At 39.3% G+C, this 21,143-nt stretch overlaps 1 protein-coding gene across 1 annotated transcript; it reads right to left on the reverse strand.

Annotated features, from left to right (window-relative positions):
* Nucleotides 1-5,334: 5,334 nt before the first annotated feature.
* Nucleotides 5,335-20,590, reverse strand: cpe (carboxypeptidase E). Its single transcript, XM_038713069.1, has 9 exons — nt 20,188-20,590; nt 10,014-10,210; nt 9,668-9,835; nt 9,232-9,349; nt 8,734-8,916; nt 8,189-8,328; nt 7,517-7,616; nt 7,106-7,224; nt 5,335-6,538 (listed from the first exon to the last, which is right to left on the reverse strand). The coding sequence occupies exons 1-9, from the start codon at nt 20,426-20,428 to the stop codon at nt 6,440-6,442; spliced, it is 1,365 nt and encodes a 454-aa protein (XP_038568997.1). The 5' UTR covers nt 20,429-20,590; the 3' UTR covers nt 5,335-6,439.
* Between the last annotated feature and the right edge of the window lie 553 nt (nt 20,591-21,143).

Below are 21,143 nucleotides of genomic sequence, written 5' to 3' on the forward strand. Positions count from 1 at the left end.
TGCGATAAGGATATTCATTTCGATATTCTTAAACATATGTAAAAACACAACTTGATGCGCCCTGTTTCTGATATGTTTCCCCTTTTATCATTTCGTTGTTTTCCCGAGCCACACTTATCTTTTCTGTCCTTTCTGTTCTTTCACTCCTCTGACTCACTCCACGTTTCTTTCTCTCTCTCTCTGTGGTGGACCCATGCCTCACACTTGCATGTGATGTGACTGGCCAATGAACCATGATCGTTATATAGCGCTTTCAAGCAGGCTCTAAGTTTAATACAACAAAGCCAAACAGCCAATGGAAGCATCTCTCCACAAAATAAACTGAATATTGCATACTTTTCAATATAATATTGCACAACGTGATATTGCTATAACGATAATAACAATACTCAGTGAATTTATCATTTGTGTGTGAACGTAAACCAAAACTATTCAGGATCTATACAAGCAGGAAACTCCTGGTCTAAAAAGCGAAGCAAATTCAAAAGTGCCTTATACCTGCATTCTTTCTAATGACCAGCAATGGTTGAAAAATACGTTTTTTAAATTATGGTCCCATATCAAGTGAAATAGACGATTAAGCAGGGTACGCTTTAGGGCGTGGCTACTTTGTGATTGATAAGTCGCTACCACGGTGACCTGTAACGTGTAGCAATGCGTATCCCTCGCCAGCTCAAGCCTCTTGTCCAAATATGGTAACTTCAAACTCGAGACTTCAAAATGATAGTCCACACACCAATAGGTGAATGGGTGATAGGTCACAGTGGCTACGTACACTTCTTTTATAGATCTACCAAACCTCACAGCAATAAGGATGTTGCTGACTTTTTACCTTTTGCTTTCATGACTCTTTGATGCTTTTCAGTGATGCATCATCTCACTGTTTGTTGGCAGTTTGCTCTACTGATCCTTGGCCTTATTTAATACCTAACTGAAAGTAAAGTAACCAAGCACACACTCAAAGGGCACACACACAGAGCACAGATGAGAGGAGAGGAAGTACTGTTTTGCATTCTCAACGGTTGTTAATGTTCTCAAGGCCACCAATTTCACTTAATTTTTTCTTATACATATCAGATGCGAAAAAGATCACATGCATGTCTTTGCACAAATAAGTACAATTTTCCACTTAGAAGAGGTTGCTGAAAAGATGGGCCTGCCGCTACTTTGAACTTCAGGGAGTCGGTGGGCTCTAAGGGGAACCACTCTTTAATGAAGAACATTCACCAAGTCCACAATTACCGCAACTAACAGCAGACACATGATGCAAGAGTTCAAATCCACATACAAGTAATGATCTGTGACCAGGCAGTGGATCCTTACAGAGGGGCAGCAGAGACCGTTTCACTTCAGGGACAAACTTCTTTCAGTGACTGTCAGGTAATCAGCACACTACTGTCATCTGCAGGATTCAATGAGTAATGACAAAGGATGATGGACTGCTGTCACAGTGCACACCAGGCCAGACAGTAAGATTACAAATGATAGGCACGACCAATAAAAATAGGCTACTTGAGTAACAAATATATATATATATAAAAAACAAATTACAGATAGCCTATACTTTCAAAAAAGCCTTTCTTATCTGAGATCATCTGTGTTGTGCTGCTGCACTGTTGCCTGCAATGGCAATTGTGAAGAAATACCTCACTGAAGTATCATCTCACCTCAGTAGTGCAGTGAAGTTGTGTATTTTAAGTAAACTAAAAGGACAACAAAAACAAAGGTTTCTAGAAAGAAAAATAATGATGTCATCTTGGGTGGGAACTCAACATTTATCTGCAGATTTTCTTCAGAATTAATCATTGTCTATAAAATGTCAGAAAATAGTGAAAAATATCCATAACAATTTCTAACAGTGACGCATTCAGTCTTGTTTTGTCTGTCAAACAGTCCAAAACTCAGATATTCCTCTTTACAGTGATATACCATCACTCTCTTTCACCAGGTCCCCTTGGTGTCCCGCTCTGCCCTGAAACCAGAGCAGCTTGATCAATGGTATTGATGAGGAGATGCTAATAGCAGATGCTAATAGGGCCGGTATAACTAATAGACTGAGAGGGCCATTGATCTGCAGAGTTAGCATCTAATGCTAAAACAGCTGATTCAACTCCATAGTTGGACTAAAAGTGCCACCCTTGCTCTGTGTGTTTGTGTGTGCGTGTGTGTGTGTGCGTGTGTGTGTGTCGGGAGGTGAATACTTAACAATGCATTCCTGCTTTAGGCTGAAGGATACAGATATACACACAGATTCTGCAGAAGGACACAGTGAGACAGTACATACATTTTACCTTTACACCTGTATTCACAGCTAAAGTCATATCAAAAATCACAGTCACTCAGTCCACGTGTGTCTGTAATATAAATAAGTAAAAGTATAAATAAGTGGTTAAGTTTTTATCAATGATACTATTTCTTTCTGAGCAAAATAAGTAATATGCAAAGTCTTGTGGTCTTGAATTTAGGCTTCTCAAGACGTAGTATTCAAAGTGCATCTAGGCACAGCAAAAAGTCCCATAATGTAGGAAAATGGCCGCACACTGACAAAAACTTAAAGAGGACATGTGCTGTCCATTCATTCACCTTGTCCATACTTGGACGTCCTCATAGGCCCTTTGACCACACATAACAAGTTAATGGGAAACACCTTCTCCCTCCTGCCAGCCTTTAACTCAGGTCATTGCTGTTACTCTGCAAGTCTGATGGTGCATACAAAGAACAAAAAGAAGAGTTGGGTTTTGTTGCTTGGAGCGTTGATAGCGGTTTCCTGTATGTGAGCAAAAAATGTATATACAAAACGGGAATTAATAAAAAGTGTCTTACCATCAAGGCAACATTTATTTTCGTCTGCCATGTTTCTGTGTAATGTGACACAACTTGGCAAGTCGTGCACCAAAAGTAATGCCAACTTTCCGGGCTGTTCGGACTTGAGGGAGCATTCACGTGAATTTTGCCAGTCAGAAATTCATTTTTCAGATTATTCCAACACCACATGAATGCAGCCTTATAAAGATGTTTTCAGTTACACTTGCTGATTAGACTCGTGCAGTGTGAGGTCATTGGACTTCATGTAGCCTACTTAAAAAATAATAATAAAGGTTTAATAACAGGTGCAACAACAGAAGAGTCAGAGGGATGATAATTAAACAGTGTGCCCACACAGTCCTAAGAAGACATCTAATCAGCAAAAAAGTTTAAAAAAAGGATTTCGATTTTGAATTTATTTTCACTACTTTTGTCAGATTTGGTGTGAACTATAACATTTTTAGATTGCTTGACAGGTTGTTATCCACAGTCTACATCACACTGCACTTGAGGGAAACAAATAGCATAGCTTGCTTTAACCATAACAATGTCCATTAGAACTACGGGACTAACATTAACCCTCAACCAAACCTAATCATATTTCATCTTAACACTATAATTTGGAGGGCTGCGATTTTGGCATGTCCTGAAATTGCAAAATGTATTTAACATCATGGTCTAGAAATCAAATTTGTCTTTAAAAAGTTCCAAGTACTGAAGCATGCACACATTACATGTACAGTTTATTGCAGTAGTACTACAATGTCTGTACTACTCCATAAGCTGGATTACTAAAAGTCTTAATAAATATTTAAAACTAGCAGCTACAGTAATTTTGACCAGCATACAATACAATATTTCAAATATTATTTTGCTGAAGTACTATAATAGACTATATATATATATAAATCTTACTGACACAGTCATAAAAAACTATATATTTTTCAGAAAATAAAGTGTGTAAAACAAGGTTGCAGGAGGCAATTCAAAATGCAGACTTGACTGACAGTTAAGTTAAACAATTCCTTAAAATGTGGTGACAAGTAGCTACATGATGTTACCAGGTATCTAACACTTAAATTTGATTTGTGTGCGAGTGTGTGCGTGTGTGTGTGTGTGTTTGTGTGTGTATTTTCACATCACATATGACATACAAAATCATATGAATTAATGAATTAATCGCCATTTCTAGGGAAATAAAGTAACAAACCTTAGTGTTTCGTCATCTTCACAGCACCAGACATCAGAATCAGCGACTAGCTTGCTAATGACAAGACTAATTATGAAGCGTTAGCATCTAGCAAGCTAGTTGGTGAGGACCAAACCAGAGCTAAAAGTAAAGATACTACTGGACTTACATTCATGAGGTGGAAAAAAACACGACTTCAACGGGTCATAATGTTGCTCTTCACCAGTCGGTTGTTTAAGCAGCCAGCTGTGCTCTAACTCGTTCTCAGTAATAACTTCATCAAAGCAATGGTTTGGTTCTGTGCACCTGTTTGTTACAGGTCAGGTTGATTTTGCCCCCTAGCGTCCAGAAATACCCTGTCTCTTCAACAGAGGGTGTTTTCTATAGGATATAGTTTATTAATTCCATAGCCTACACACAAACAATGATTAGACAAAACATACAACATTTCTACAGGATTTCTTCACAACTGAAACATAAAACAGTGGGTAGTATCATTACGTAATAACACTATATATTATTCTAGTAAGCTGTTGTAGTAGATGGTATCATATTACTCTTACATATACTATACTTTGCTGTCTCTAATCACATCAACCTGCTATTGAGCAGTATTAGTACAAAACTGTTGATGGGTACTGTATAAACACGTGTTTGAGTTTAATTGTGGGTATAGTTTCTATTTTTATTTCAATTCTTATTATATCATTGTTTTTTGTACTTTTCTCTATATGTCTGTACTTATTCTGTGCTTGTTATGCTGCAACACCTGCATTTACCCTCTGGGGATCAATAAAGGCTTATCTTATCTTAATGAGGGACCTTTTGAAAAAGGAATATATTTTAAATGTAAAAAGCACCAAAAAGATCTATTATCCCTTCCAATACCCATTGTTTTACTAATTTTACCTTCTTTCTACATTTATTTAAGACTTTTCATTTCTAAGAATTGTGTTCATTAACACAAGTACTTTTACTCCCAACCTAGACTGCATTAAATCTCTCTAAAGAATCCTAAATATGTCATTGTATACCACATAGGTGGGGAGGGGGACACCAACTCAACCATTTCAATGATCTAGCTACTTTTCCTTGCAACCAGCAAAGATTTTCCCAAATTCTGTTTTATTTAGGTCTAATGTAATGTGCCTTTATACACTAGGGAGAGCAACAAGGGGAGGGTTTACGTTCTGAATGACCCAACAGGCTCTAACCAAACCTTAATGAGGCCTTATCCTCACAAGTAGACTATGCCCCATTCAGCCTGAGCACCAGTTTCCACCAGTCTGTGGTGGATGCTTCCACCTGAAGGAGCTAAAACAAAGGTGACACGACTGCAGTTTGACAACATAAAGAGGGGAGTTTTATTGACCAGTTCATTCTTTGCATTTTTAACTCCATCCATAGCTATACATTCAATAAATTCTTTCTGCAGTCTCAAACCAGGAGAACTGTATCCATACAGTCAGTTAAACTTTGTCCACTGTGTCCACTCAGAAGATTAGTGTTAATTTAATTTTGAAAAACAACTTCTACATGTACCACAGTCCTTTATGTACCATAGTATTCCCTGTGTAGTGAACATACAAAGGAATGGCTTTGGGTAGACTGAGGTGAACATATTTCTAAGTGTCATGGCCTTGTTTTCTTAGATTTTTTTTTTTTTCAGTTACAAAAAACACACATTTCTTGCTATACCTAGTTCATAAATACAGTATATATTATAACCATTCATCTTGTGCTAAAATTAAAGCTGTGCTGCAGTCAGTTAAAAAAAATCTCAACATTAATAACATACAGGGAAATGAGCTTGTCTGTATACGTTGTTTACAATATAATGTTTAAAGTAATTTTACAGTGTTTTTAATGTCCCTGATGTTCTCAAAACAATAGCGTCGCAGGTAGTTGTTATATTACAGGAAAAAAACTGTGTGTGTACAAGTTTACAGTTAAAATAGTGAGTGTTTTTTGCGTACATTTGTGTAATTGTACTAAAGCCTGGAGAAACAGAGACATTTAAAACATGAAAAAATACGAATTATTTGGGATAGAACCATGTGGTAATGATGTAAACAGCTCTTTTACACACATTATTACTCAGTCACTCATTGGTTATATAGATGGGTGCCATGGTTACCAATCACGTGTACAATAAAAAACACATTACCACAGAAAATCTACTTCAATCTCACTGCCACCAAACTACCTGTAAATTTCTCCTATGTCCGTCAGTATATGTTTGTGAGTCTGCAGGATATTCAAACCATCTACAGGAGCATGTGGCAAACCATTACATTAATAAACAATTTAATCAATAAAAATAATGAATGAAAGAGAACAAAACAAATAAGAGACAATATATTCTCTTTTGTGGACGGGCACACGGATTGTTGAATATATTACACCTATGGCGCGAACGGTCCGATCATCAGCCAGACAAACACTTTAGAAGTTCAGTGTCTCTGACATCATCTTCCACCAGTCCATCAGCTCCTCCCGCTCCTCCTCCTTCCTCTCCATCAGAGACTCCAGCTCAAAGTCCACCTGGGAGAGAGAGAAAGAGAGAGAAACATGGAGACAGATTAGAGGTAAGGAGTAAAAGACGCATTAGAGTTACAAACGGTTATTCTTATTTTACGGACTACAATTTCTAAATGTCCCAGCAAAGACTAGTTATTTTTTTTACTTATAATAATAAACCATCTGTAAATAAGACATTAGATCCTACCTGGACACTTGAATATTTATAAAGGAAGGAGCCATTTGTGCATTTGTTAAAACCAACAGTACCAGGATCAGTAGAATATACAGTTCCTTCTCTGCTAGATGTGCCTTATTAGAGCGATCAAGTTCTTTTTCTATTGGATCAAAGTATTTTCCAAATGCTATCCAGTTTGTTAAACTTATTTCTTATTTACAATCAATTTGCAGTTTGCATAAGACTGACCCAAAAATGCTATTTGTACAGGATATTCATAAACTTATTTGATCTAAGGATAGCGCTAAATGTGTCTTTTAGGTGCTCTGCAAGCGACCCTTTTCTAAATATGAAAGGAACACACAGTCAGTGTGAGGCAGACTTTGGTTGTTTCATTTGTCTGTGAGTCTTACCCTGGTTGCAGGGCTGTAGGGAATGGCCACTTTCTTGATGACAGTCAGGTATCCTGGGGCAGAGGCTGCCACTTTGTAGTTTCCTGGAGCCAATAGGCGCCAATAGTCTCCGTCTTTGGCTGCAAAATAAAAATAAATTCTAATTAATACATGCAAATATGCAACAAACAAAGCAGCTAATGGATCCTCACAACACCAAGCGTTTTCAGTACCTGTTACTATATCTGTAAAATCAGGTGCAAATAAAAATCAATTGCTGAAAAGGTGATGCAGTATCATGTTTGACCACCAGATGGCATTACAATCTTACCATTACATTTTGACCACCACACTTCATGTCAGTGGAGTGTGTTGTAATGGAGTAAAGGTATGGTTGTCAGGATTGTGTGAATTTGCACTGGATGCTGATACCTGTGGTTATGTCATGGTCAATGCCCTCCACAGAGATGGTGGCATTGGAAATGGGGTTACCCTGCAGATCACGTACAAAGCCCTTGACGCCACGGTGAACCTACAAACACCCAAAGAGACAAATTCAAGGCTTGGTTCAAGGAAAGCAGGAAAATGTCTGTTTGGGATTGGATGTAAATGCATTGGTGCTCTTTGGACGAGAAAATAAAAATGACACAAGGAAACTTTGAATCCTTTACTAGACTGTAAGACAAATCATGAACCATGTGAATAAAATGCACATGCAACAGTCCTCACCACAAAAACACTGACGACAAACACTGTTTTTGTCAAGGGATCTGGCTAACAATGACTGTCCTCTTCTATGAGACAGTGGTTTGTGTGACATCACTTGTCAACACTGGTTTCTTTTTGCCCTGAAGACAATCCTTTCCCCAGCCTTACCCAAGTAGTTTAAGTTGGCTAAAAATAACCATACCTTGACCATAATAAAGGTATCAGTTTCACAATTTAGGTACAAGGACTTCTCTGCCCATACATCATTCTAGGCCTACATATTTTAATGTTAACATTTTATTCTCTTGAGATAGAGCATGTTGATTTGGTTTTTGAGCCATCAATTTTTCAAATGGTGATTTGGGACATATTTAAAGTACTGGTGGTGCAGCCAACCTGCTCGATGTAGTTCACCAGCGAGTTGCGGTTCTGCTCCCAGTAGGTTTTGAGTGTGTCCTCACTGGGGAACTTGTCACAGCTGAGCTCCAGAGTGATCTCAAAACAGTTGCTGCTGAGATAGTTGAAATCCTGCATTCCTGTCATAGATCAATTAAACAACAAGGAGGAAGACAATGATGATAAATGTGAGAAAGTGGCAGGAAGCTAGTGCCTATGACAGCAGAGAATATACATAGTTATAGACATTGTTGATTGAAAAGAAAACCCAGTAAATCTTGGTTTGGAGGTTTTCAACAGTTAGGCTTCTGTGGTTATCATGAACTGGGTGGCATGCAACTAGAGCCCCTACACAGATTCAAACACAAGATGTTGCAGTTTTCTGGTCATTGTCCTAAACCCTTTGGGCACCCCATACTGTATATAGTGTATACAGTAACTCTCAAATATCAAAATTAGTATCTGCCTCAACCAAATCCAGTCCAGGTGTCTCTTTACATGCAACTCATCAGTAGCACACATATTTGGAGCTTGTTGTCTCTTACCTCCTGGCACGCTGTACCAGGCCCCTCCGTTAGTGATGCCGTCTTTGAAGCTGGAGTCATCATCGTTCTTACGGCAGGGGGTTCGTTGAGGGTCGGACATGACTGGGTTGTACATGGAGTAGGCCTTCGCCAGAGACTTGAACATCACATCATCTGGACTGGCACTGTACTCGTGGGTGGAGCCTTAAAGGAGGAATGAGAAGGAAGAGAACAAACATAAATGTGTGCCTGTGCAAACACATTTTGTTTACTTTGAGTAATAATGCGTAGGAAGCCGCAGAAGTAGACATTTTCCATCTGACTTAAATTAGAGTTAGAACATTCTTCAGAATAACTAATAAAAAGTTTGTTGTTTTAGCTATAAGTCAAATATTTGTCTCGTTAAATCAGTGGAAACATTCTCATATAGAGCAAGGAAACAGTTTAGAAACAATTAACAACCAAAACAGGAAATCAGGGTGTGTTTGAGATTGTGTGTCCAGATATGTGTTTATGTACCAGAGCGGGTCTCATCATATGGGTAGTTGGCCACCACGTCACCTCCATGCAGGTTGGCTGAGAGGACGAAGGGGATATCCATGATCCAGTGGATCACTGCCTTGGTCTCAGGAGCCAGCTGCAAAGGCAAAAACTCATAAATCACTAATACCTAAAAATACTGTACATACTGCACCTGCAAACAAGTCAAAGAGTCATTTCTGTACCTGAAATATTACTACTTCCAACCAACACACACCAGAGGTTTTTTTAAGCATTAAAGGATAATCTGGTGATATTCTATATTTTTCTTATTGCCAATAAATCGAATGAAACGACCAAAAACAACAATGAATTGATCCGACTAACAAGTAAAGAGTGTGGTTCCTCTGTGCCTCAGAATTCAATCTTCATCACTTACTGTACATTGTCTGAATCTGCGGGTCTGTTTGCGTACCTTGGTGTTTTCGTCCACCGCCTTCTTCATGTTCTGCAGCAGGTGGTTGTTGGCTCCACCCTCTCGCTCGTTGATGTAAATGATGCGGTCCAAATCGGGGAAGTTGCGGTTCAGATCCACACCCTGCGCATTGCTGCGTCCGACAAACCAGTCCTTGATCTCTCCAGGCTGAGCAGGAAACAGGAGATTATAGTTAGACATACATAGGAGTGAAGGGAAGCCAGACAGTGTCTGGAGCTTTAATAATTACTATACTTGCTGTTTATGTTTGATTTAAAGTCAGTGTTTAAATCCTTGGATCAGGTTTGCGTGTAAGCAATGTGATTTGGTCGTGCTGTGTCATCACCTGAGAAGCGGCCTTCTCGAAGCCGTCTGGGTTCATGGAGGGCATGAAGTGGATGCGGGTATTGTGGATGAGGTCAATGATGGTGTCGTTGCCTTGCTGGTACTGGTTGCACATGTATTGAGTCAGGTAAATGAGCAGCTCTCTGCCCACGGCCTCGTTGCCGTGCATGTTGGCGATGTACTTAAACTCAGGCTCACCTGCAGGGAACAAGAAGACACTTGCTGTGTTACTACATCACACACAGAGCTATTATTCTACATTATGTATTCAACCTGTGTACAGGGTGCAGAATTTTGTGCTACGGCCCTGCACACACTCAAACAGTAGCATACATACTGACTCATCACCTGAAAGGTTAAACAGGATTGAACATTGCAGTCCCGAACTCCATTTGGACAATAATTACCAGCAGTCAGTGGATTATTGAGTGATACTGTCACAGATTGTTTCCTAAATCTTTGTGAAGAGCAGCCTGCTGGAGTGACAGGTTTGGGATCGACTACATCACAGAGTTTGACTTCAGGACTGCAACGTATAAACCTCATGCTGTTTGTAGCCTGTAATCAATGATTCACCCTTCGTGCTTTCACTGCCCTTACAAAAACACATTAACATATGAAATATAATATTTAAGCACTGAAATATCTTTCAGCAGTGAAAATGTTTTTAAATGCATAAACAGGCAGAGTGATTTTAAGACATTTTACATGTGAAAGGTGTCTGTGAAATCAAACAGCTTGAAAATGATATTTGATATTTATTTTATTTTATTTTCACATGCGAAATGCGTGGGGTTTGTTCTCAAGTAAAATGTGTTTTTGTCAAAACGATGACTGCTCATTAACTAAATCAACGAGTATTTTCATTAGTCATCTGAAGATTTGCAGTAAATTTTTTAGTCTATAAACTTTCTGAAAATGGTAAAAAAAAATAAATAAATAAAAAATTCCAATCACCATTCTGAAAAAATGTTGATTAATTAATTGATTGATTAACAATGACAGTATTCTGCAGCAGTTGGTTTTAGTTAAATATCTGTTGCTAGTACAGTTTAACAGACATTGTTACATCCACCATTTTGTGTTTCTGTGACCAAGCAAATAATGATTTTTTTTCATCTTTCATCTTTTATCTACTCCTCAAATGCCCTTGTGGGATTCTGAGTCTGTATTTACTCTTCAGTTGTTGTTGTTTTGTGATTTTTGATTTGTTAATGTAGTTTTTCTGCTATCAGTTTACCAATCTAGCCGCTACACTAGCTGTCTGGCGCTAATTTGTTGCTAAAACAACATTCAAAGAAACTGTTCACTGTGTTTACTCTTCTGCACATAACGAGTATGTTTGCTGGATTAATTACTGTGCTGTTCTTTCTATGTGCTCTTTGTGACGGTAGATGGCTTCAGCGGCTGCAGTGGCAGCAAGATATTCCTTCAGGGTTATTGTGCCCGTCAAAATTACATCCACAAAAAGTGTTTCTTTTTGCCACCGTCAGGCTCAGACTGTTATATGAGGTGTCTCAAAACATCATGGAAACGATCCCTACAAGTGACACCCTCTGTTTTAACAAGAAACTGAAGTCTCAAGGACAATGCTCTCTCTGAAATCTCGTTAGAGGCGGGAAGACGAGTCATTTTGACACCAAAATATGTGAAAATATGCCCAGGTTTAAAAATACCAAAATTATCATTTAATGTTGATTTTATACACATATTTATTCACTTACTTGTATGTGGGTTACATGATAGTTCTGTTTATTTTTACCTATCTTTGTTCATCTTTGTTGTCCTTGTTTTTAGCTTTATGACTATTTCTGTCTCCCTATAAACTGTTATTGGAACTGTGTGAAAGCACATTGACAGTAATTTATAACCAGTGTCAGATTCCTTGTCTACACATATAACTGTTAATAAAGCTGATTCTAATCTTTCACTGGTGAGGCTTAAGCTGATGCTCGTTGAATGTGTTGGACTAAATTTGTTTCCTTGTTTAACGGATGTTCGCCATGTTAGTGTACGGGCATAAAACATGAGTAGACTGCTTTACCTATACTTGCTTTGCTTTCCTTTATCATAAGCTTTATATTTGAGAGCTATTTATATCAGTAAAGCTGTTTTTTAATGTCCAAGGCTCCAACCATCTGTTTAACATACTAATTGGCCGTTCCTTCTCTTTTCTAAGTCTCTTCATCTATGCAAACATATACTGTACACAAATACACACACACACACACAAGTAAGAGAGAAACAAGTGCCACTAAAATGACAAAGACTAAATATACAGTTTTCTGAACATCCTCTTTTCATTAACTACAAACCAGAGATAAATGGCTTTCTGTGGCTGTACTGAGCGCTGAGAAGAGTCTTTTGTTCAGATCAGTTACGAGTTATGAAATGTAGATCAGCAGATGGTGAGGGGTGTGTGCGTCTGTGCATTTGAAGCCAAATTGCAGCAGGGGTCCTGCTTTAATTGGCGGCTTTTTGTGTGTGTTTTCAGGGATTCTTTTTCTGTTATTTGCACTCCTCACTTCATTAAAAATTATTTATCAAGCTAATAAACTATATAAAAAGCAATGCTTTCAAGATGCAAGGGTACATGTGTGTCCATGTTTGCAAATGTGCATCTTTTTAATCCATCTTAGTGGGTTTCTTTGAGCGTTTGATGTATCTGTAAAGTGGCTAGATGAGCGAGTAACACACACACACACACACACACCTACACAGCCCAATACACATCTGGTAGTCGGGTTATTTTTAAACGCTCAAATCTGGTTCCTCTCTGAATTGCTACTAATGATTTCAAGACTACAATTAACTCTTTCTGCCCTGATGTTGGTGAATGTTTTTCACAGGCTTCAGAGGCCTGGCCGAGCTGTCAAACACATGCACTCACTTGTTCATACACACACAGACACACTTTGAAGTTGCTTAAACGAGTTCCTATGCTTCAAGCTATTTTACAGATGCTCAGTCTCTGGAGACCTTTTCTCTCTCCTACATATTTAGGTATTGATGGATTTAAAATGTCTTTGATGAGTTTTGGGTAATGTGCAGAAGCAGGGCAGCCATGACAATTCACTGCATAAATTCTTAATAATGACTAACACGTAATGTCATTCATTAGCATTTTTGCCCTCTCCTAACACAAATTTTTGACCAGAAGATGTATTTTTACACAAAGGCAAGCGTGATACCTCACTGTGTAAGTGGAACAAATCAATGTCCTTTCCCCTATCGGGCCAACTGTGTCTTCTCCCTTTTTTCCTCAATTTATTACTCTTTTCTGTCAAACTGTACCTCACTGAGTTTTTATTCTCCTGTGCACACTCAAAGTCAAAGACAAAGGGCATGTGATTTTTTCACATGTGAAACACCATTTCAAGTGTGATAACTTGACAAGATTTCCCATGTGCCTTTAGAGAAACAGTAACAACGTTCAAAGATTAATTTCATGTAAAACAACATTTCATATGTGGTGTTGGTACATTTAAAGCAAAGATCGTCAACAGCATGCACAACCAACCCAAACTGGGCACAAGACAACAGCAGCATACAAAGGAAACGTGGGAGTAGTCTGCACACTAATTATCGCAAGCTCCAAAATAATTAATGAGGAAATCTTTCGACCGTCAAGGTCTTCTTCAAAATTATACTGTACTTGTTGTTTTGTGTCACGTGTTCTCCACATTACAGATGGAGCTGAATCAGTTCATCCATTTAGTTCATAAAATGTCAGAAAAATGTGAAAATCACAGTTCACACGGTTTCCCAGAGCCCATGGTGGTGTCTTGAAATGTCTTGCTTTGTCCACACAACAGTCCTAAAACTAAACATATTTAATTTACAATGATATCAAAGAGAGAAAATTAGTAGAGAAAAATTGTAAATTTTCACATTGCAGAAGCTGGAACCAGAGAATGATTTTTGTTTGAAAAATGATTTAAATACATAATCAATTATATAAACAATTGCTAATTATTTAGCAAGATAGATAGTCTATTTTTTGTTCAAATGCATGTTTGCATGAAGAAGATGGAGGGTTGCATCATTTCATTTTTGTGATGTTACAGTATTCAGTGTGTGTGAGCAATCCCTCCTTTTTCTTGGTTTGTACTCATTTCACAAGTGAAAACATAATGTGAAAACCTAAACCACATTGTGCTTTTTGGTAAGATCTTAAAAATCCTTTAGCGGTGGAGGTCTGTGAGTAAAAGTCATGTGGCACAGCTCCTCCCGTAAACTCAAGGTCATTTTTACTTTCCACAGGTCAATAAAACCCATCTGAGGGTAACAAAACCCACTGCATCATCCTACGCTTTGTCAGGAATTATCAAGTGTCTGGCAGGTGATCAATACAGTCTCCTAGGTGACTATGTAATAATGACTGCTGCTGCAACGTCATTAGGGAAGCACCACATTAGAGTGCTCTCAGTCGTTGTGGCAACCCTGACGGGGACAGGTGTTTAGGGAGACAAATCAACTCAGAGGTTGAGTAAACACACTCTTACTCTGCGTCTGTCCATCTGTCTCATGCTCGTGTACACACACACCCTCACGCTCGTATAAAAGTACTTCGTCAGCTCTGAATGACTGCCAGCTCTGTCATCTGATAAAGCAGAGACATAAACATAAAGAAGAGACATAGTACCAAAATAGGTCAAATAAAAAATAGAAAAATGCTAAAATGCTAGATCGTATAATAGCTGATTCATCTAGGGAGAGCCAAACCTTCTCCTAGTTCGCCTCTGTTCCATTATCTTTTGTAGCGTTCAGGTTTTAGCAATCAATTATTTTCTCTATTAGTTGATTCATTGTTTGGTGTATAAAACAGTTTAGTGTCAAGTCAGAAAATGGTGAATAATTACCAAGGTGATGTCTTGTTTTGTCCAACAAACCATATTCAGTTGATCAATTATCAGAATAGTTGCTGATTAATTTTCTTTGAATTAAGTAATGTATGAATTTATTAATTGTGTCAGCTCTAATATTTATAACTGACTCCATATTCTATGTTCATGTGTATCAACTGGTGTAGTGATTGTTTTATAAAATTTGAAAACCTCTTTATTTTTATCAAAAACATTCCCCATGATTCTTAGCCATTTGTAGCTTCATGGGAGTTGGTGAATAAAAAATTAAATTAAAGTGTTTGAATCCAACCATCCAGTGAGCTCCTTGGACAGCAAACATGTTTTAGCTTTTTTCAGAAAGAAACCCTATAGAAAACAACCCACAGAAACGAGTAGATCCAAAGCTACGAAAGGAGGAGGGACTTTTGACTGTCTACTGCTTGTACGGCCACTACACAGCATGACATGAAATGACATCACGCAGCGTGTTGATGCAGAATATCAATCATGCAAAACATACAAAAAATAATAGGCAAGACAAATAGTGACAAAGATCGAGAGAACAAAAGGAACCCGAGGAGAGAGAAAGAAAATTAAAATATGTTCAGGAAAAAGCAAGACACAGAAAGGAGGCTTTGGCGGCGGAAGAAGCAAAACAACACGAAGAAGAAGTAGGCAGAGCAGAGAAGGCAGAGAGGAGGAGTGCGCATGTGGGTGTCTGATGTATAATAAATGACCTCTGGCTGAGGCCTTGGCCTTTCTCTCATCCTGTTTCCATTTCTGCCTCTCGCTTATTCCCTCTACATTATTTCGCCCACCCCTCTTCTACTCCCTTGTTACCCTCGCACTCCTGTTACATTTCCAGTTTTCTCAATCATCATTCCTTTCTTTTCTATCTTAGTTTTTCCGCTGCTCTTCCTTCCTCTCAGCTGTTTTTGCTATCTCTGCTTGAGGAGGCGCCTCACAGCTAAATTGGCCAAACAATGCACTGGGTTTACACCCAATCAATACTTCTCCACTGTATTTTGAACTATAAAATCCATGTCTACCTGTGTTTCACTTTACATTCAATATACCATATGTCACTTGATATGACCATATCCAGCAGTGTGTCTGGCTACTATACACTTGGGCATGTGAGTGCGTGCTCACTGGGGATTACATACTTCCTCTGTCATCTGATAAAACTCTCCACCACTTGAGATGGTCTACAGCATACTGGATGAAGCAGTGCCTCATACTGACATTCTTTCTTTTTTTTAACCTTCAGACAAAGCCAACGCCATTACAAGATAGGGTTTCTTCTCGTATATAGATGTCTTGGAAATAGTTCCAGACATGACAGTCAAAAGAGTTTAGCCAGAGCCTATTTCACAAAAAAACACTCTTTTCAGCTTTTATACACTCAAATATGATCCAGCTGCAAGAAGTAGACACCTCCTACAGATTAAAAAAAACATGTCATGTTATTGAAAGAAGTATTCAAATTCTTTAGTTAAGTAAAAATAGCAAAATCACACTGTGAAACTACTCCATATCAAGTAAAAGTCCTGCATTCAAAATCATACTTAAAGTAATAATATCGAAGATTTTCATTTAAATAAATGTCTGTTTAGTCATTATCTATTGCAGAATGAGCTAACACAATGGTGACTGAGCCTAGAGCCCACTGGTGAAAGTATTGCAATATTTATACATTTGCAGTATTAGGAACTGGGTGTAGTGGCGACATCCCAGGGGAAAAGGCTGTATTAAGCTCCTGCTAATGCAAAGCAAACATTTCCTACTGCAGCAGCTTCACACTAAAATAATTGAACTGGCTAAACAAAAGTTGACTTTTATTATGAAATAATCACATGAAATGCAATGTGTTTGTCAGGGAGATTAGCACTGACCGCTATCCTTCATCAAAAATGCGTCTACAAACAAGACAATGGTCATTTTTTATATTTCTTTGACAATAGATCAGTTTAAAATATTGTAGGGAGTAATAGAAGAAAAAAGAGCAGCCACAGTGAGCTGTTTAAGACACCGCACACCTCCACCTCGTAGACTCATGCCGTGTGCACCATAAAAGCAGATCACAGTTGCTCCCAGAATGATGGAAAACGTTATTGCCTGACTTCTTTATTAAAACGGCAATAGTTTGTTTTAAATATGAAGCCAGCAGATGGTTGGCTTATCTTAGCACAAAGCAGGTGAAACGCCTAGCTTGGCTCTGTCCAAAGGTAACAAAAACCACAAACTAGAATCTCTAAAGCTCCCTAATTAACACGTTATAGTTTCTGTTCATTTTGTCCATAAAAGACTGTAAAAACTCACAAACTAAAGTTATGTGCTCTTAGGCGGAGACTCCAGGAAGTCACTGCACCTGGCCAAGAACAATTTATACGTCAGCAGGTAGAATTAGGGGTTCTGATAGACGGATTTTGTTAACATTGCACAGAGCCAGCTGTGTCCACTATTTCCGGTCTTTGCGCTATATGCTAAGCAAACAGGCTGCTGACTGTAGCTTTATATTAAATGGATGAATAGATGAGCGTGCTATCAAACCTCATTGAACTCTCAGACAGAGAGCGAAAATGTGTGTTTCCCAAAATGCTGAACTTTTGCTTCAACTTGCAAAAGCTGATATGTTTGGCCAATTGGCACCGGATAAACAAGCTGTAACACAACACTGACACACTGTCATTTTCTAAAGTTGACATGATGAACCTGCTAGCACACAGTTGCACATTTGCAAAGCAGTCACAAAGCAACATTAGCATTCATCTGGCAAGGTCCAATATTCGCTATCCTTTTAGCTCTTTTTTAGTCTCCACAAGAGAGACTGAGGGAAATATCTGGGTCTATAGCTTGTAGATGTTCCACTTTCTTCACCAGGTAGTCGCTTGAGTTAATGCAGTTACTGCTGCCACTACTGCCTGTGTTACTAGAGTGTATATTGGTGTAACCTGTCTATTTAGACTTTTAGCTATAGGCAGTTCCTGTGCCGCAGTGTGTGACAGATGGCTGCTTACTGACAGATGCATGAGCTCAGGACCGTCGTCCTCAGGAGCACAGCCAGCCAACCACGAGCTGCCAGTCAGCTCAGTGTACTAAGCCGATCTGTTGCCCCAGCAACTGCTATTTCGGCTCCACCTTTGAGTTTAAACGCACTGCAGGGTCAGATAAAATATTGGTAGGGCTTGAAAATGTTTCTGGTCTTTGCAGATTTTATTCAACTTGACTTACATTCATCTCTTCAATCCCAGATACTGAAACCATCATCTTTTTTTCTCCTCTCTCTCCTTTGCCCTATCAGTCTCTGGAGCGCTTCTCTCTGTTTCCTTCTCTGTTTCATCCTCCTCCCTCTAGCTGTGGATGTTTTGCTCAGCAGAGGTGGAGGGAGAGGAGAGGATGGGGGAGAGGAGGAGGTGCTGCCCCTTTTGGTGAAGCAGCGGCTTGGAAACTCATCTGGTAATAATAAGGGCTCCACATCGCTACTGTGACTCATGCACGCCCACCAGACTATTACAGGCTTATTTAGTATGTACTGTACATACGGTCATAGGCTGAGTGACCATGCGAGCTGCAAAACACACACAACCTGTGGTGTTTTAAGACCACACAAACACACCCAGAGAAAAAAATACACCTTTGTACCACAAACTAGACTGTAAACTATACAGGCAAAGATTTTTTGTTTTTTTTTTTTTTGAGGGCCCCTTTTAAGGATTACTTGGATGAAATTAATCACTTCCTGCAGTAGCCCTGCGTCCTGTTAGGACAGGAAACACTGAGCTGTTCCCAGACGTTCATTAAAGGTTAAATGTGCTACAGGCTAATCCATTAACGTTGCATTATTGCTCTATAGCCGCCAAAACTGGGTCCTCTCACTATCATGACTACAAAGTAGGCCTACCTGTTTTAATACTTACAGTAGTACTGGGAGTGTTAAAAGTCATCCTTGGAGGTGCACTGAATGATAAATTGATTATGGATTAAGGGGTTGAAAGATGGTCGCTGGAGTAAAGTAGGTTTGGTTTATTAACAACATTTGAATATATTTTTAATGTCAGACTTCATCAGGGATTATTTCCCTCATTGTCTCTGGTGTTTTTACAGTCCAGCAATCTTTATCAAGAACGAGACAGGCATTTTAAGATATAGACAGCTAAAAAGCCAAAACCTTTAATCATAGCCTGATTTAATTCCAGCCTGAAATGAAACACAATTAGGGGAGTAGTAAAGGACCATTACAGAGAATTTGGCTCTCAGTGTTGCACTCAAACAGCGTGAGATGGATTCAGGGCAATCCGCCATTTTCAAAAAACATTGAAGGCCATGTACAAACAGCTTCCTTTTATAACAATGTCACAACAGTTTGTTTAATATTGCCTTTTCTACTACGACTGGTTTATGACTGATATTCTGAAACCATCAGATGATTTCAGGGTGATGGTATGCTCTCTTAAATCACCTTCAAATGAAAAAAATGACAGAAATACACTTTATGTGTTTTTTCCGCTCTAATCAGGTGTGATTTTAGAAAAACAAGAAGGTGCGTTGCATCTGGAAACAGCAGTGGCGGTTGCCCACATTTGCAGTTATAATGTGGCTGCTGTGTAAACTGAAGTCTCACATTTCCTCGCATCACTTCTTCTGCTCCATGTGTCATGCCTGCAGTCCAGTCCTGACAGGATGAAGGAGTTTGATGGGGATGCTGGGAAGTCATGACATAACCCTTAAGGTCCACTAAGCAACCTCATGACTGGTCTAACAGTTTCATTTAATATTCAGTCAAAGGCTTCCTCCTTTCAACTCTTCTCTGATGTGTTGCAGCCAACATTGCTGATAGCCTACATCTGCTTTTGATTGGAAGAGATGGTAATTCAAAACGCAGCCCAGTGAGCCGTGGCATGATCCAACGCCTTTGGGATGTGTTTTTTTCCCCCCGAACCACTACTCGAGATAAGCACGAAGAGATCTTTATCAACCAGCAAAATGGCGGCTTTGCGTGGCTGATCCCACAATCTATCATCTAGGTTTCCTCTAAACTGATGCAGCAGACCGCGCGCTCACCGTTCCGCTGCTCGGCACGACACACCTGCGCCCCTCCTCTACTGCTCTCCGGTGCTTTTGAGCAACATCAGCCACACAGGAACGTTTCTGTCTAACCCCTCACACACAATAAAGGCAGGCTGCTTTGCGCAATAGTGCGTGATGTGTTATCACAGCGTGCGGTGATGTTACACCTACCACGAAGGCAAGCGGGGACAAAGGGAGCGGGATGGGGTGCACATTCGCCGCATTATGAAGCAGACTTTGCGTATGCGTAAAACTGACCAGGCTCGTGCGTCCCGGGGTTGTCGGACATCTCCAGTACCAGCAGCTCGCGGCCCTCGAAGCTCTCCCCGATGGTGTAGATGCGGGTGATGGTCGGGCATTGCAGCCACACCGACACCAGCGCCTTCCGCAGCTCCTCATAACGGTGGTACTCGAAGGAGATCTCACCCTCGGTACCGGCTGCGCTGACCAAGGCGACCACTGCGGCCCCGAAGAAAACTAAGGAAAGGAACTGTTTCATTTTGACGTGTCCTCTTTTCCCTAAGCCCTGTCTGTCTGTCTGCCTGCGGCTTGGTCCCAAGCCTTATCTCTGTGCTGCAGCCTCGCTTTAGGCTATAAATATCTCTCTCAGTACCGCTCTCGCTCTCCCTCTCTCAGAGTGTGATGCGCTGCTGTACCTGAGCGCAGACTCCCTCCAGTGTCAAGCATGACAGAGGATTAGAAGGTCTACATCCGGTCAACATTTTCAAAATAAAGTTTTTTTTCTTTCAGAGATGTAGTAGAAGGACATCATTTAATTAGATAAAAGAATAAAAATATAAAGAAAATATTTTTTTTAACATAAAAGCCTATAATATTCAGAGCAGGGCAGACAATGAGGAACAGTCGGAGACTAATCTGACAGACAAAGGCTTTGGTCAAAGTTGATGGTCACTCAGGAAAAGAACAGAATTTGAATAAAAGGGCACTTAGAAATAAAAAGTTATTGTGGAAACAGGATGACTTTTGTAACAATGACCCTTTCTTTAAAAGTAAATTAGTTTATATTAAAACTGCATGCTTATAATATACATTTCTTTGTTCATTTTGTGATAGGCCTATTTTATTTACTTATTCAATGTTGAACAGTTTCTGTAAGGCTGTATTTATTCTCTTGCTCAAATGTTCATCCTAGCTTATATCCTACAAAAGGGGGCTTTTAAAACACAGTAAATAATCTAAATCCTTTCATCAGA

The sequence above is a fragment of the Micropterus salmoides genome, unplaced genomic scaffold (assembly GCF_014851395.1).
Source record: "Micropterus salmoides isolate LMB-PRFRI ecotype aquatic unplaced genomic scaffold, ASM1485139v1 Ms_hic_scaffold_12, whole genome shotgun sequence".
Classification (NCBI taxonomy): Eukaryota; Metazoa; Chordata; class Actinopteri; order Centrarchiformes; family Centrarchidae; genus Micropterus; species Micropterus salmoides.